General features: G+C 37.9%; 2 protein-coding genes across 2 annotated transcripts; both read right to left on the bottom strand.

Annotated features, from left to right (window-relative positions):
• Window positions 1–737: 737 nt before the first annotated feature.
• On the bottom strand, window positions 738–1,676 carry LOC134376899 (olfactory receptor 51B6-like). The gene has a single exon (XM_063095476.1). It carries the CDS (start codon window positions 1,674–1,676, stop codon window positions 738–740), a length of 939 nt encoding a protein of 312 aa, XP_062951546.1.
• Window positions 1,677–13,412: 11,736 nt separating this feature from the next.
• Window positions 13,413–14,351, bottom strand: LOC134376747 (olfactory receptor 51B2-like). The gene has a single exon (XM_063095229.1). The coding sequence runs from the start codon at window positions 14,349–14,351 to the stop codon at window positions 13,413–13,415; it is 939 nt and encodes a 312-aa protein (XP_062951299.1).
• Window positions 14,352–17,707: the final 3,356 nt, after the last annotated feature.

The following is a 17,707-nucleotide window of genomic DNA, read 5'->3' as shown; positions in this document are numbered from 1 at the left end:
TCTGGGAGTAAATCATCAAGACAGTGGTCATCTGGATTAGAAATTATATCTCTGCTTTAGTATTATTGTCAATATTATTATTTGAAAAATGTTTATGAAAATTTTAACTGAACAGAGTTTGCTTAGATATACTTTTCTCAAAGGGGCCATCTTGAATTGAGGCTAGAATAAGGCTCATTTATTCATTTGGTGCAATTTTCTTTCTTTCTTTTTTTTTCTTTATTTTTTTTCTGTGTTGAGAGCAATCTTTTGTATTGGATATGAATATTCATGAGATACAGAGCTGACTGTCAAACAGCAACCAGCTCCATATAAGCAAGAAAACTGAATGCATGTCTGACTGAGGTAAATTATGCCTTATTTCTAGGTATATCAGGGCCAATATATGCAGACCACAAGGAAAAAAAAATGGGGTTTGACTCATATACTGGTAATTCATAATGTAGACCTGAGAACCATATATATGTTAGATGCTATAGGCTCACCGAATAGTGTGAGTTACCTGAGGAAAACAGTTAATATCATATCAGTTGGACACTTGAAATGTGTAATTAGTATTGTACACATATTATGTCATACACAAATCAGCAATAAGTGAGCAGGGTCAGATGATGTTGTAAGTAGCAGAGGGATTGGTTGGTTTCCAATGAAATGCCTTTCCCTAGTCACTCCTGCCAACAAAGTTGTCAGTTTGTCCAGGTTTCTTGTATTATCCTTCAAAGAGCAGTGAGTCAAAGTCATGCTCTGGAGCGAGGCAGAGAGAATAAGTGAAGTATGCCACTCTGGATTTGCTTGGTTTTAATGCTATAAATGACAGGGTTCATAAAAGGGGGGAAAAGGAAGTAGATGTAGCTCATAGTGATGTGGACCACATGAGGAGCATGCTTTCCAAACCTGTGAATAAATGTCAGACCAACTACAGTGACGTAGAAGACCAAGATACAGCAGATATGGGAGACACATGTGTTGAGGGCCTTGGCTCTTTCTTCTCCAGAAGCAATGCCCATTACAGTTTTGAGAATCAAAATGTAAGAGAAACAGATGATGAGAAAGTCTAACAAGCCCATTCCAAATACAACCACAACTGGGTAGAGACGATTGAAGCTGATGTCAGCACAGGCTAGCTTGATGATATCTTGGTGAAGACAGAAAGCATAGGAGAGTACATGGGATTGACAATAGGGAAACCAGTGCAGGCGAATAATGACTGGCATGATTGACAGACTGGCCCTTGTCAATACCGCCACCCCGATCTTGATTACCCAGGTGTCATTAAGAATGGAGGTGTATCGTAAGGGATAGTGGATGGCAATGAACCGGTCATAGGCCATAGCAAGCAAGACACCTGACTCCATGACAGAAAAAGTATGAATAAAGTAGGCCTGAGAGAAGCAGGCCCCATGGCTAATCTCTCTGTGATTTAACCACAGAACACCCAGCACTGTGGGCATTGTGGTTAATGTGACTCCAAGGTCTGTGGCAGCCAACATAGCTAAGAAATAGTACATGGGCTCATGGAGGTTATGGTCATCCCTGATGATAAAGAGAAGGGTGCCATTGCCAAAAAGTATGGAGATGTAGGCCACCAATAATGGGATGGAAATCCAGTGATGTACCTTCTCCATGCCTGGGAAGCCAATAAGCAAGAATGGGGAAGCAGTGGTGTTGAGCCACATTGCTGGGCTCGCAAAGAAGAAAGTGTTTTTTTTCAGGTAAAACAATAAAAACTAGTTCTTTAGAACTTGCCTCTTGAGAATGCTACCTGTTCATAAGGTGTTCACTAGTCCTGTCTTCTGGTGACAGCAAGGATGTTAACTTAGTCATTTCTTGGAGGTTCCTAGAGTCATTTCTTGGAGGCTCCTAGATATAGGAGAATAGATATAGAAAGAACAACTCTACATATGATTAAGGATCCTGATAACCTGTATGTAAGGTTATTATCCCCAGTTATGCAGTAGGGATACAGCAATGTATGCAGAATAGACCTTGTTGATATTCTTGCAAAACACATAACCCAGAAAATGAAGACAAAATAAAAGAAGAAATTGGTATATTCAAATAGTGCAATACTAGCATCAAAACTTACAGAGTGTTTTTCATGTGCTTCTCTTCTGGACCGCTGGTATTGAGGATGTATATAAAGGTTTCCCAGACTATGAGTGAGAACTAGAAGAGCAGTAGAAAAATGGTTCTAAGCATTGCTGGAAAGGCATGCATGAACATCCTATGGGAAAACAAACAAACAATAATAAATATGTAATACAATAGACAGTTCATTTGAGGGATTGACTAGTATCCAATATGTCTAGAGAGAAAATTCAATTGACGAAGCTATAGAGACTTTTGGAAAGCCAAAATTTTGCATAAAAGCAACTTGCATGTATGTGTCTCCAAAACACATGAACCTCTATGTTGCCTAGCATTGTACTACCGTATTTAATGATGCACTATATTTTAAAAAATCCAAAATTTCATAATATAATTACAAAAATGAACAGTGAAAGTGGATTTTATGATCAGCATTTGAGGATGCTATTTACTAACAGTACCAGTCAAACTACTATTGCATATCACCTACTTGAAGATGCAATAAAATCTGATGGGATTTAACAGAAGTGAGGAGGCTCTGTGACTTTTTAGAATTCTGAGGTATCATCTGATACAGATAGCCAACATCTGGGAATAAATAAAGTGTATGTTCGTGGTGTCAGCCAGAGAAAATGGGGCCACCTTTTATTACGGTTGGTATGGACTATATGCCTCACATGCTATGAAATGAACTTCTTGGTATAAATCTGTGAATGACTTACAGGACCTCTTTTTTCCCACTAAAAAAAAAAAAATGTCTCCAAGATTACTGGACTTTTATCCTCAGAAGACTTTGGTTTAAATTCTACCTCTGCTACTTTCTAGCAAAAGTGATCTTGGAAAAGTCACTTAATCTTGAGATGTGGTTTCATCATCTATAAATGATACTAGTGATTGCTGCCTTGCTCAGTCATGCTCTTGATACAGGCAATATAGATGGGATAGAATTTTCATTGGGAAATGTTTAGTAAGGAGTAAGTTATTCTTCACTTTTGAGTTTTTGTTATTGTTATAGAGAAGCGCCCCCTTGCTCTCTATGTGGTGGGTATACATCAGGATTGTTCACCCTGAGATATCTCATATGATTCAATTTTTTCAGAAACCCTGGGGAGCAGTTAGAATGCAGAAGATTCTTAAAGCAAATGTAATTCACAGGGCATGGTTTTCCAAAACCATGCAGTTTCAAATATTGATCTTGTGGAGGAGTGGAAATTTTCCTCAGGCTATAACGTCTCTGTTGTAAGATAAAGATTTATGGCACAGCAAGGTTGCTGGCTCAAGGACAGACAGGTTACTGATTGATATGTGCAGATACTGGAAAATTGCTGGAGGGAGAAGGAATGTTTGCTGAGATCAAGCTTTTGTTGATAGGACCACTTAGTTGCTTTACTGGAATGTCATCTGACTTGTTTCACTGAAAGGTACCAGCCTATTTTGTTAAACTATAACCACACCTATGTTCTCTTCCTGTAACTTCCTGGTCTGGAAAATAAATGCAGGAAGAGAACCCCAATTTGTGGTTAATTTCCTGAGGAAGGGATGCCTCTCACTTGAGCATTCCCAAGGGAAGTTAACCACTTCAGGGCTTCTCACTGCTTAGAAGAGATGGCCTTTGAGTAATCCTTTGCATCCCCATCACCCAGAGGTAGTGGGGTGACAAATCCTTGGGGGGCAAAGCAACAGAGCAACAATAGAAGATGATGATGAGTTTTGAGGAGTTTATATCTGACTGTAAATGAAAGCATTACAATAGAGTTTATCTGAGAAGCAGATAAAATGTGATGTATCTGGTTGGCAGAATGGAAGGAAAAGAGTGAGGGGGGACATTTCTGACATAGCTGAAGAAAACATCAAGCCTGGAGCAGTGGGACGGGAGGAGTTTTGGGGAAAAGCACCTCTGTTCTTAAGGGATGAGATAAGGAGGAATAGCTAACTCCTGCCTGTCAGTAAAAGGCTCAGAAAATACTCAGCCTATGCAGGGCTAAAGAAGCAGAACAGGCAAATAGAAATTGCATGTATTTAGTGTATACAATGTCAGTTTTTGATATAAGTATACACTGTAAAACTTTGACGAGATAATTAATGCATCCATCTCCTCATATAGATACATGTATTTTTTATTTATTTATTTTTTTGTAGAGAGAATACTTAAGATATACTCTTCACAAATGTCAAGTATGCCTCAGTAATCCTGGGGGTGGGGGCTTGGGGAAGATAACACAGAACATTAATCTAGGTAATTGTGTAACATTAATACTAAGTAAGCATATAATGGAGAAAAAAAAAAAAAAAAAAACAGAACCGGGGGTCCAGATAGAGAAGACAGTGGTGAGAAAAAAATGTAAAGAACACTTACTGAATGCCCATCATGTGTGAAGTACTGCACTGCGGCATCACATGCACATCTTTTTTCTTTTTTTCTTTCTTTTTTTTTTTTTGGTTGAATCCTTTAACTAGCCTATTTACTACATTTTATAGATTCACATTACCTATGAATGTCCAAGGTGACCTGTTAATTAAATGGCAGAGTTCTTCTATCACGAATACAGTATAGTTTGCTGTCTCTCCTTCCTGTTTTCATACTGAAAAACTGATTGCTTTTAGATTTACTCAGACTTGCCTTTGTCATACATGACATTACCTGTGAGTTATGGAAGGGTGAAAATTCTAGACTTTTTTCTCTTCCCTGCAGCCACTTACCCTCTCCCAGAATATCTGTCTTAGAGATGACTTGGGTTTTCACTAAAGAGAAGCTAATTCCCAAAGCCTCAAACTCTACCACATAAACCAAGGGCTCCGTGCAAACACACCAGAGAGAGCCCACTCAGAATTTCACCTTTTGCTTATTCTCTCACCTTCCCCTGGGCTCTTTTCCTTCACTTTTGCTGACACTCTCTCCACTATCTCAAGCACTTCAACCCTCCCTCCATTTTTTATGTTCTTATCACTCCTTCTTTGGATAGTTCGAACTTGTAATCCACTCTTCTGTTCATTTCATCTACATTCTTCTCATGGCTCCATTCTCAATATATAATTATTGTCACAGTGCCTAGCACATAATCAGTGTTCTTTTTTGGAGTCATTGACTAGTTGGTTTGCCTACACATACAAACTGAAGACCATCTTACACCCCTGCATTTGAGCGGGACCTCAAATCATAAAAGTACATTGATTGATACACCCTACCAAGGGGTTCATTTACTCTGACTATATAATCGTGAATCCCAGCACCTGAAAAGTCCCTGAGGGTCCTTTTAAACGATATAGAAAGAAAAACTCTACCCTATTTTTAATTCAGGAGGTTCCAGGTGCTGAAGACACTCAACTGTGTGAATCGCTATCCCTGATCTAGAGGCACACATAGCCCAGGCTCCACCCGAACTGAGTTTTGACTTGGCTTATCAGTCTCAAGGTCAGAGAGTGACTTTTCTCCAGAAAGTATGTGAACCACTGATGATTATGAAACTACACCTCCTCAAGAATTTGGAATCAATTCTATTCTTGGAGCTTACCTGGACTTCTAGGACAAAAAAGACCATGGGCAAATCACAGTGTTAGAATAAAGGCCAGAGAGGTTAATAGTTCAGACAAAAGGAGAGAAAGTAGAAATACACACTTCATACCATGGATCCTCTGGTTTCTTCTCATATTCTTCTTTTTCTCCTGTGTTCCAGAATCTATCCTTGGCTTTCTTCCATATATCAGAAGAGGTAATCCTTAAAGAAGACAGGCTTTAGAGATGTTAGAGAGTCTTTAGGACCCACACTTATTATCCATCTACTCTGGGTAGATAATACTGTGACTTTTCTCTGAGAAACCACCTTCCTATTCCCTGCCTTGCTCTGCTTCGGTGCCTGCAGTGAGACCTCAGAGAGAAGATTCATTAGACACCCTCATTAACCTGATATTTTGTTCTCTCCCATTCTTCAGTGTCATAGCCACGAATCTCGAATCTTTCGCCTTGTGAATATTTTGATCATAACACCATTTTTTCAGAATCACCATGAAAACCTGGCTGGTAGGAACATTTATTTTACAAGCTTCTCCCTAGAGGCCATTCAACTCATCACCCCTCCCTTTCTCTCCTGCCTCCCTTCTTGCCCCTCTCCTTTCATCTTTCCTCCCTTATTTGTACACTCAGCCTTGGGGATTTGTGGCTTTGGACAGCAAACAGAACTCTGTCCCTGTGCTTCCTTTTACTTGAGCCGTGTAGCTAGGAGGGTGATTTATTTCTATCAGGATATGGAAGCAAAAGTAGACCAGTTAGAAATCTGGACTGAAACAGAGTTCTTTGGGGAGGACTTTTCCCCAGCTGTCTTTGAGAACCGTCAATCAGTCCCTAAAGTGAAGAATGTGTGAAAATTAGAGAACAGCAGGGCATCGGTTTGGTTGAAGTAAAAGAATTCCTCCCTCAACACCTTCTTTTTCCTAGTGTTGATGTCTGACTGCAGCCAATGTGAGCCCAGGGCCTTGTCTCATAGAACTCAATATTAGGAAAGGGTAGCCAACTTTTCTGGTCTCTGGTATCCCCTTATCCCTTTCTCCACATCCTCCATCCCCATGTCCTCCATAAGAAAACAGGCGAGCACAGGAGTCACTTTTATTCAAGTTATAAGTAAGGTTTGGAGGACAGGAATCATAATGCCAATGGCCTGGAGGTCAGGGGTCTTACTCTTACCCTCTTTCTCCATAGAAAACTGGCAATAGTATACATGTGATTAACAGCATGAACCTTGGTACTTCAGTTCTTTCCTTACATTGTGGCTCTAGCTCTTGTTCAACCACTTTGAGAAAGTTATTTAACCTCATTTAGGTCCTATTTATGTCCAAAATGCATGTAATAATTGCCATTGCAAAATACTGTATGGTTTAAATACAAAGCACTCAGAATAGCATTCAACATTTGATAAGCACTGAGTTAATGTCAACTATTATTCCTCTTTCATAGTTAATCAAACTTATTTTAATTATTTGTATCTTAAACTATCTTCCCTCATTGAACAGAGAACTATTTGAAAAACAGACTCCATCTTTCATAATTTTATGGCACATAGATAGCCAAGTGACTAAATCAAGAACTCAGTGTCATATTTTTTCAGTTTCTGTTACTGAAAGTAGATGACTTCACAGGCAATTTAATGTTGTTTCTCTGACGGATGGAGAGCAATTTTTATTTCCAGATTAACACCACTACCTCATGAATACTATTCTACTTCCAAAGAGTTTTTTTGATCTCTACTCTGCATTAGTCATAGATCTACGTATAAAGAATATACAAATGAACTCACAAATACATTCCTTTCTGTGTTAAGTAAATGAGCTTTAATTCAATTGTTGATTAAATTAAGTTAAATCTATTTAATTATTGATACAATGAGGATGAAAACAGTATAGAGAAAGTTTGAGGCTACTTCAAAAAGTTTATGTAAAATGTAATTAAAGATAGCACAAATCTTCCCATTAATTTTTTGAAGATCGCCTCAAATGTTATATAGATATATCAAGAAGATCTTCAATGAACATTTTTTAAACTTTAGTAAAAATTTTATTAAAGTTAATTTACATAAAAAATGTAAACAAATCATCAAGGTCAAGATCAATGAATTTGTTGCATATAAGTTCACACATGCAATTGCCATCTAGAACAAGAAATAGAAACTTACCAGTACCTCAACAAGTCCTTTGTGCTCCTACGTAGTCTACGTCCTAGAGTACTTTTACATAGTCGTGACGTTTATATAAATGGAATTATAAAGTATGTTTTCTTTTGTGTCCCGCATCTATGCTCACCATGAAGTTCATGAGAAATATACATGTGCTTTCATGCAGCAGTAGTTTGTTCATTTTTATTCCTACACAGTATCTCCATTGTTTGAATATACCCTGTATTTACTCTTCTGTTCTTGATAGTTAACAGTAATAGCTGGGGCTTGTTAAAAATAGTGTTTCTTTGATCAGTCAGGTTCATGTTTATTTCATTATTTTCTTTTGTGCACATAGGTATGAACTTCTGTTGGGCCTCATCATAGGAGTACAATTCCTTGGATAAACATATGTTCATCTGGGATAGATACTATCAAATAATTTCTAAAGTGATTACATCATTCTATATTCCACTAGTGGTTCATGAGAGACTCAGTTTGTTTCTCATCACTGACCATGTTAGATGTTTCCATTTTTTCTAATAAGCTATTCTGTTGAATGTGCAGTGGTATCTCATTGTGATTTTAATTTGCATTTTCCTGATAACTAATAAGTGGCACACATTTTTATATACTTACGGTTACTTGCTTCTTTTGTGAAGAACCTGTTCCAGCCTTTTATCCATTTTTTAAAAAGTAGGTTTTTCTGTCATTTTCTTATTGATTTTCAGATTTTATTTACAAATTATTGATATGCTTTGCATCAGATATAGATATAGCCAATATATTTACTACTTATACCCGGCTTTTTCCACTCTCTTAATTATGATTTTTTTACAAAAATAAGTTTTTAACTTGAATATGGTTCTTGTTTGTATGTGTTAAGAAATCTTAAATCTAAAATAAATAAACCCCTCTGTTTTTATGCAATACTTTTATTTTACCTTTCATCGCAAATTGAATTTTGTCGATGGTATGAGGATGGGATCAAGAATCCTTTTTATGTCCACATTCATTTTGTGCCTTTGCTTAACCTGCATTCTTTTCTAATCTGAGTGATCCTGGAAATTATAACCACAATTGGATGCCCACTAATGTACCCTTTCACATGGTTACAACATTATTTTGTTAGCAGAAACACTCATGATATTACCTATGTGAGGACAGATTTTATCTCTTATAGTAGCTCCCTATTCAGAACATTTATATTCTTGTCAAGCAACATAATGTATGCATTCACAGCTGGCCTACTTACTCCATGACTGAGTATGTTTCTTACACTTTCCTCTGTGTAACCAAGACGGAAAAAAGAGAAAGAAATTATTCACTCAAAGTACCATCAGTGAGGCCTGGGGGGACAGCCACCCATCAGGGGAGCAGCCCCATCCAAAATCAGCCTTTCTTTTTATTGACAAGACAAGGAAGTTTCACAAGAAAAAATTGGTTGATTCTATGATCAAAGAAGGACATAAAAACAGGCAGTGTAAAACTTGTAACAGCAGTAAATTAACAATGTGACATTCCAGAATGTAATTTGTAAAAACCTAGGTTAATTCACTAACAAACAGCTTGTCCTTATTAAACATTTTCTATTCCACATACTTCCTACAACAATTTCCTTACCATATTTAAACAGCATTCAAACAGTTTCTTTAACATATCTTAAGAACAATTAGTAGGTTAAATAGTCAGTAGTCATTCAAGCCAGAATCAAACCAGCAACATAAAACAAAGTACACAATCCCATCCCTAAACAGTGATTAGAATTGGTTAGATGGCTTTTGCCAACCTTACCTGTGGACTTTCGTCCCCTTACTCAAGAGCCTTTTGCCTCATTCATGCATTACCTAAAAATCCTATTCTAAGATCAAAGGAGAATCATGATTTCTAACCCACTACATATATTCCTGTCATAAGTTGGGTTCTCCAAAAGCGGAGGGTGAGACAGAGTTTGAGGTAAAATGTGTTCATTAGAGGTCAACACCTCTGAAAAGAAGAAGAAAACATAATCTGTCGAAGGAAGAAATCAGACTGAAATATGGGCTGACAAAGCCTTGGCCAACGTAACGGAAAGTTCTGGAGCAACTTTGCCTAAGAGTATTACTCCATGTTGGGTTGACATGACCAGGCCTCTAAAATTTCTCTTTACTTAGTCACCAGATATAAGCTGCCCCAGGGAGGACATGACCATGGGCGAAGTGGCGCTCTCCAGTATGAGCTGAGAGTTGGAGGTTGTCTGCTGACCACATTCCCAGAGCTGGTCAGGAAGGCTTTCCTAAAAGAGGAATGTGGGTACACAACTCAATATGTACACAATTTTGTTGTTGTTACCCTATATTTGGTGGCCATTTTCCAAGGCCTTTCAGATTCATGTCCCCAATCTAATTTCAGTTCACTGCTTACAGACCAATGGACAACTGGAGCATATTATCCAGATATTCAAATAATACCTGCAGAGCTTCACTGGCTGTCCACAACACGTCACTCCTCAAGTTTCACAGAAGTTTATGCTTATAAAGTTTCACTACAGTTTCTGTACTGAAAAGAAACAACAACAACAACAACAAAAACAAAAACACTTTCATTTTAAGGTTATTTGTTTTGTTAACTTTTTATTTTGAAATAATTGTAGATTCATAAAAAGTTACAAAGAATTTACAGGGAGATGCTTTGGACATTTCAACCAGTTTACCCCAGTGGTAACATCTGACATAACTATAGCACAATATCAAGGATTATTGAAACTTCACCTGTTTTACATGCACTCATTTATGTGTACATTTGTAAAGATCAATGCAATTTTATTGCATGTGTAGATTCATGTCAACACCCCCACCGTCAAGAGACAGAACCTATCTATCTCCACAAGGGTCTGTCATACTCCTCCTTTATTGTATTCCCAGCGTTCTTTCTGTCTACCCTCCCTCATCCCTAATCCCTAGCAACTGCTAATCTGTTCTCTACATCTATAATATTGCCATTTTGAGAAAGTTACATAAATGAATTTCACTCTGCAGAATATTCTTAAGACGTATCCACTTGTTGCATGTGTTAATAGTTTGGTTTGTTTTTTGTTTTTTGTTTTTTTTTACTATGTCTTACTGAGCAGGATGTGCCAAAGTTTGTTTTTATCTATTCACCTGCTGAAGGTCACTTGGGTTGTTTCCAGTATTTAGCAATTACAAAAAAAAAAAAAAGCTTCTTTAAAGATTCATGTGCAAGTTTTTAAATAAACAAAAGTACTTATTTCTATGACATTAAGGTTCAAGAGTACAGTGATTAAGCCATGTGATAAATGCATGTTTAATTTTTCAGGAAACTTCCAATTATTTTCCCAGAGTGGTTGTACCACTTTGTTCTCCTCCTAGCAATGTACAATAGTTTCATTATTTCTATATCTTCGTCAGCATTTAACACTGTCACTATTTTTATTTCAGCCTTTTTCAAATGCTAGAGTGATATCTCACTTTGGTTCTAATTTAAATTTTCTAATGATTAAAGAGGTTGACCTATTTTCATATGTTTATTTGCAATCTGTGCATCCTCTTGAAATGTTTATATCATATTCTCTGTATCCACTCATCTGCTGATGGACATTTGGCTGGTTCCAACTCTTAGGTTTTGTAAAGAATGCTGCAATGAACATTGGAGAAAAGGTATACCTTTGACTTGATGATTTCAATTCCTCTGGGGATATTCCCAGCAGTGGGATAGCTGGGTCATAAGGAAGATCTATCTGTAATTGTTTGAGGAACCCCCATACCATTTTCCATAGAGGCTGCACCAGTTTGCAGTCCCACCAACAATGTATGAGAGTTCCTTTTTCTCTACAACCTCTCCAGCACTTATCATTCTCAGTCTTTTGGATGTTAGCCATCCTAACTGGAGTGAGATGGTATCTCAGTATGGTTTTGATGTGCATTTCACGAATGCTGAGTGATGTTGAGGATTTTTTCATGTGTCTGTTGGCCGTTCGTATATTTTCCTTTGAGAAATGCCTGTTTAGCTCCTTTGCCCATTTTTTAATTGGATTATTTGGTTTTTTGTTGTAAAGTTGTTTCAGTTTCTTGTATATTCTGGGTATTAATCCTTTGTCAGATGTATCTTTTGCAAATATTTTCTCCCACTCTGTTGGTTGTCTTTTAACTCTGTTAATTGTTTCTTTTGCTGTGCAGAAGCTTTTTAGTTTGATATAATCCCATTTGTTTCTTTTTCCTTTGGTTTCCCATGCTTTCGGGGTTGTATTCTTGTAGTCCGTGTCCAGTTCTAATTCCTGAAGTGTTTCTTCTATGTTTTCTTTAAGAATTTTTATTGTTTCAGGGTGTATATTTAATTATTTAATCCATTTTGAATTGATTTTAGTATATGGTGAGAGGTATGGTTCTAGGTTCATTGTCCTGAATATGGATATCCAGTTATCTCAGCACCATTTCCTGAAGAGGCAGTCTCTTCCCCAGTGTATAGTCTTGGTTCCTTTGTCAAAGATCGGATGGCTGTAGGTGTGTGGGTTGATTTCTGTATTCTCTATTCTATTCCATTGATCAGTGTGTCTGTTTTTATGCCAGCACCATGCTATTTTATTAATTACAGCTTTGTAGGGTAGTTTAAAATCAGTTAGTGTTATGCCTCCAGCTTTATTTCTTTTGCTCAGAATTGCTTTGGCTATGTGTGGTCTTTTGTTATTCCATATATATGTCTGGATAGTTTTGTTGTTTTTTTTTTTCAATTTCTGAGAAAAATGTTAACAGATGGAAAGAAATCATTAAGATCAGAGCAGAACTTAATGAAATTGAAATTTAAAAAATGATACAAAATATCAATGAATCATAAAGATGTTTTTTTGAAAAGATAAATAAAATTGACAAACCATTAGCACGGTTAACTAAAAAAAGAAGAGAGAAGACCCAAATAACAAAAATTAGAAATGAAAAAGGTGATATTACAACTGATACCTCTGAAATACAAGGCATCATTAGAGACTACTATAAACAACTAAATCCCAACAAATTTGAAAACCTGGAGGTAATGGATAAATTTCTGGACACACACAAACTACCAAAACTAAGCCAAGACGATGTAGAAAATCTGAACAGACCAATAACAGTAAAAGAGATTGAACCTGTTATCAGAAGGCTCCCAACAAAGAAAAGCCCAGGAATAGATGGATTCACAGTATAATTCTACCAAACATTCAAAGAGGAATTGACACCAATTCTCTACAAACCATTAAAAAAGATTAAAAATTTAATTTATTTTTAATTGACACATAGTTGTACATATTTATAGGGTACAGTGTGACATTTCAATACATATACATAATGTATGATAGTCAAATCAGGGTAATTAGCATATATATAACCTCAGGCATTTCTTAGTTGTAAGAACTTTCAATATCTTGTCTTCTTGCTATTTTGAAATATACTTTACATTACTGCTAACCATAGTCACCCCACTGTGTACTGGAACACAAGAACTTGTTCTTCCAACCTAACTGTAACTTTGTACCTGTTGACCAACCTCTTCCCATATTACCCTCCTTCAACCCTCCAGCATCTGGCAACAACAACTCTACTGTTTACTCCTATGGCATCAACTGTTTTAGATTCCACCAATGTGTGAGATCATGCAGTGTTTGTCTTTCTGTGCCAGGCTCGCTTCACTTAACATAACGACCATCAGAGTTTAAGTTCCACATCTGTGTTTAGATAAAAGGTGGACAATGCCATATTGAATTTGCTTGGTCTTGATGCTATAGATTATAGGATTCATTAAGGGAGGAAAGAGGAAGTAGATATAGCTCATGGTGATGTGGACCACCTCTGGCACATTCTTGCCAAACCTGTGGATGAATGACAAACCAATCACTGTGACATAGAAGATGAGGACACAGCCAATGTGGGAGATACAGGTATTGAGGGCCTTGGCTCTCTCTTCACCAGAGGCAATGCCAATAACAGTTTTAAGAATAAGGATATAGGAGAGGAGAATGATCAGAGAGTCTAGGAAGATTGTGAAAGAAACCAGAATTACAGGGTAAAGTCTATTAAAAGTTATATCAGCGCAGGCCAGTTTCATGACTTCTTGGTGAAGGCAGAAAGCATGGGAGAGAACATGAGTGTGGCAATATGGAAATAAAAAAAGACGCAAGATTATAGGCATGATGGATATAAAACCCCTCATAAAAACTCCCACCCCTAACTTTACCACCCGAGTATTAGTGAGAATGGAAGTGTATCTCAAGGGATTGCAGATAGCAATGAAACGATCACAGGCCATTGCAAGGAGGATGCCCGATTCCACAATGGAAAGGGAGTGGATGATGTAGGCCTGCAAGAAGCAGCCCCCATGGCTCACAACTCTGTGATTAGCCCACAGGATGCCCATTACAGTAGGCATTGTGGCCAATGTCACCATGAGGTCTGTGCCTGACAGCATTGCAAGGAAGTAGTACATGGGTTCATGTAGGCTGTGGTCATTCTTGATAAGGCAGAGGAGTGTGCCATTGCCCAGAAGCACCAAGATGTAGACTGCAAAGAAGGGGATGGAGATCCAGTGATGAGCTGCCTCCAGACCTGGGAAGCCAGTCAGCAGAAAGGGGGTGTCACTAATATTGGACCACATAGTGTGTCCGCAGCTAGAGAGAAACTTTCTGAAAACCTAGAACCAAAGTGTCCAGATTTTTCAGTGATAGTATATCACAGTAGCCTCAATCATAGTCTTCATACTTGGTGTAATAAATCTGAACCTTCACTATTTGCCTGCAGAACAGTAGGCATTTGCAGGTTGTATTAGAGATGAGGCACGGTAGTCTTTACCTAATTAGAGAAAAATATTAGGTTAATGGTTAAATTTTTCTTGAATTAAGAAAAAATTCTTCATTAAGTTGCCTTAAAACATCAAGTCCACCTATTATGTGTAAGCTTAAAAATATTTGCAATAACAGTGATAACAAAAAGAAACACGATAAATATATGCAAATAGACAATAATCTTGCTTATCTCCTTTCTTGCTGTGTGATTGCTGACTTTTCCGACATAATCTTGATTTTGATTTTATGTTTCACAATTATGATAAACACATACATTTTCTTCAGTTAGGAAAGTGGTTCCGTGCTTCTTTTTGAAGATTGATGCCAGTGTTTTTACGAACACAGCATGTATCACAATCATTGCCAATTGTGCTTTGCCACTCCAACGGTTACCCCTTTCTTTGAGCTTGGCTACCTATGTAGTGCACCACAGACTAGCCACGCCATACAAGAACTGGGACTTGTTAGACATGCAGCCTCAGCCCTGCCCTTCCTCCAAGCCTTCGAATGAAAATTTGCACTTGGTCATGATTCCCAGGTGACTCAAGTGCAAAGCAACATCTGAGAAGCACTGCTCTAAGTGTTTCATCTCTTCCATCGCTGAAGATAGAAACTTGATTCTTCTACCTGGTTGATTCCCTCCTTTCCTCTAAATGCCCTCATATATTGTTTTTGATTTTGTTTTTTATAGCTCCTTCACAAATTTCTGGTTTTCTTTCTGCCTTTAGCATGATCGAATGCTCAGATTCTTCCTCTATGTCTGTTCTTATCTCTGTCTACTTTTCTTCTCACCTGTCACCATAGCTGTTTTGGCTTTGTGACTGGTAACATCCTAGTGTATCTATGTTTCCACAGCCTAAGGATGCCAGTCATCTTCATTATTTCTGTTTTCCTGGTTGCCAGAAGATAGGAAAAAGAAACATATGCTCTGCTCTGCTGCAGTGTCATTTCACCATAAATTCAGAAGCAGGCAGCTAGGTCTCCAACACTGAACAGTGGAATACTTGCACCCTTCATAAGGTGGCCTTAATAACAGAAACAGACCAGAATCAGAACAAATCTTGTGCGAGGAAAAGCTCCGAAGTTACATTCGCATGAGCATGGTGCTCATGAGAGTGAAATCACCAAAATTAGGAATCCCTTAATATTAAAACACATTCAAATCATATAGAGGTATTAAAAATATGATTATAACCTAAATGTTGTTCTACTCTGAAAGCTTCTTTATGCTTAAAACCATAGTTGAGAGAACGATATGGAGAAGGAAAAGAAAGGCAATTTAGAGAGGTAGCAGATTAGTGCTCTTTATCCTGAAGGGTAGCTGCAGCAGAAAGACCTAAGGTCTTGGATTCATTTGCGAAAAGAAATTCAGAATGATCAAATTAGATGCACAGACTATTAGGTCTCATGGCTGGCTTAGCTTCAGCTCAGCCATATTGAGCTTCCCCCCTCTCCCGCCACCATTTTCCTTTCTTCTCTGAGAACTGAGATTCCTCTCCTGGAAAGGGGTAAACATTACTGTTATCATCAAGGGAATGTCTTGTGCATTGTGTCTAGCAGGTTTGGGGCTGGAATGCTTTGTACTGAGATAGTGGTTAATTGGGAGTCTATGAGTTAAACTAACAGGTGTTATGAGACTACAAGGACTGTGTCACCTTCCATACCACTGATTTCAAAAGTTCCCTTTACTCTGAACCCTCCGTAAAAGTCTTACAACCCCCTGCTTTCTTTAGTTTCAGGGAACTGATCTGGCTCTACCCCCCCCATGTTAGTGGAATAAAGCTTTTGGTTGAAAAAGCACCTGGCTCGGGTCTCTCTCTCTCCCTTTCCTCCATCTCACTGAACCTAATACAAACTATATTGTAAAACTTATGTGAGCTGCTCCTTGACAATTGACTAGATCTTTGCAGAAATTGGTAATAAAACATTCAACACCAAAAAAGCCATGTGTTTTTACTATTTTCATAAGCAGAAAAATGAGAAACAGAGAGGTTGCATTTTCCTCCACACCTAGGCTTGAGTAAAAAAAAAAAATAAGACACAGAGACGGCAATGGTAGCTCTGAGAATGTGAAAAGAAGGCCATGTTACTGAGAATTTTGGAAAAAAGAGAAAACACAGGGCTTTCCAGGACTGAGAGGCCACCAGATGCCCAGAAGCAGGTGTGTGGGGCTTCTAGGAGCCCAAGACACTGTCATCGACTAAGACTCAACATAGCCAGTTTCCTCATGCATCCTCCCAAGGCTCCATTATATAGCAACACTCCATAAAGATGGCTTGCCTATTAAGATGCTACTGAAATTTTACCAGAAGTATAAGAACTAGTTTTTGGGATGGAATGGGGTAGCTCATGTTCTAAAACTGATAGGCAGCTCTCAACTCAAAACATGCATTTTACTTTAGTGATTTCCTAAGGTCTGGGAGTCCTAGATCACTGATATCTGAATTATCATTCAAAGGGTGGCTTATAAATAAAACAACCAGCAGAAGCACCATTTCTCAATATCATACATGAGTAGTGGAAAGACAACTATTTTGACCCAGCCCAGAATTAGTGAGCACTTGCCACATGACTATCACTGTGTTGATTGCTGGGAAAACCATTTAATGAGCAGAGTCTGTCCTGAAGAAGCTTTCAATGCAGACCAGGACTTTATAATTCGGCTTAATGATCTTCTTGCAATTTTATGCAACATATTGCCTAGACTGTCTCAACAGAATCTATAATGCTGAAAACATGAAAAAAGCATAGATTTGAGACCTGCTCACGTTCTCATTCCAGATATATTACAAACCCAATTTTCACATGATGACATTTTTCTAAGTGAATAGGATTCCTAGACTTGTAACAACACTGCTGCCAGTACACACACATGAATGCACACATGCACACATGCACACATGTTCATGAAAACACCCCATCATGCTCCATTTGAGAACATAACTTGACTCTTAAAAGACATTAGGGATCTATAAGGGTCAGAGAAAACTTGGGTATATGAAGAAAGAACAGACAGGAAAGATCGGTGGGTCTCAAGAGGAATGAATGAGTAGTACAAGTATCACAAAATCCAAATAAACCAGGAGATAGAGAAGACAATGTGACTTTTTTCTCCTTTATTTTCTCACCACATACTCACCCTTCCTCCTGAACGGGAGGTGGAATAGGC

This window comes from Cynocephalus volans, chromosome 4, assembly GCF_027409185.1.
Source record: "Cynocephalus volans isolate mCynVol1 chromosome 4, mCynVol1.pri, whole genome shotgun sequence".
In the NCBI taxonomy this organism is placed as follows: Eukaryota; Metazoa; Chordata; class Mammalia; order Dermoptera; family Cynocephalidae; genus Cynocephalus; species Cynocephalus volans.
This window is presented reverse-complemented; position numbering and strand designations above follow the sequence as displayed.

Excerpts from the sequence above, each read along its gene's own strand:
- LOC134376747 (XM_063095229.1), bottom strand. The coding sequence starts at position 14,351 with ATGTGGTCCAATATTAGTGACACCCCCTTTCTGCTGACTGGCTTCCCA.
- LOC134376899 (XM_063095476.1), bottom strand. The coding sequence starts at position 1,676 with ATGTGGCTCAACACCACTGCTTCCCCATTCTTGCTTATTGGCTTCCCA.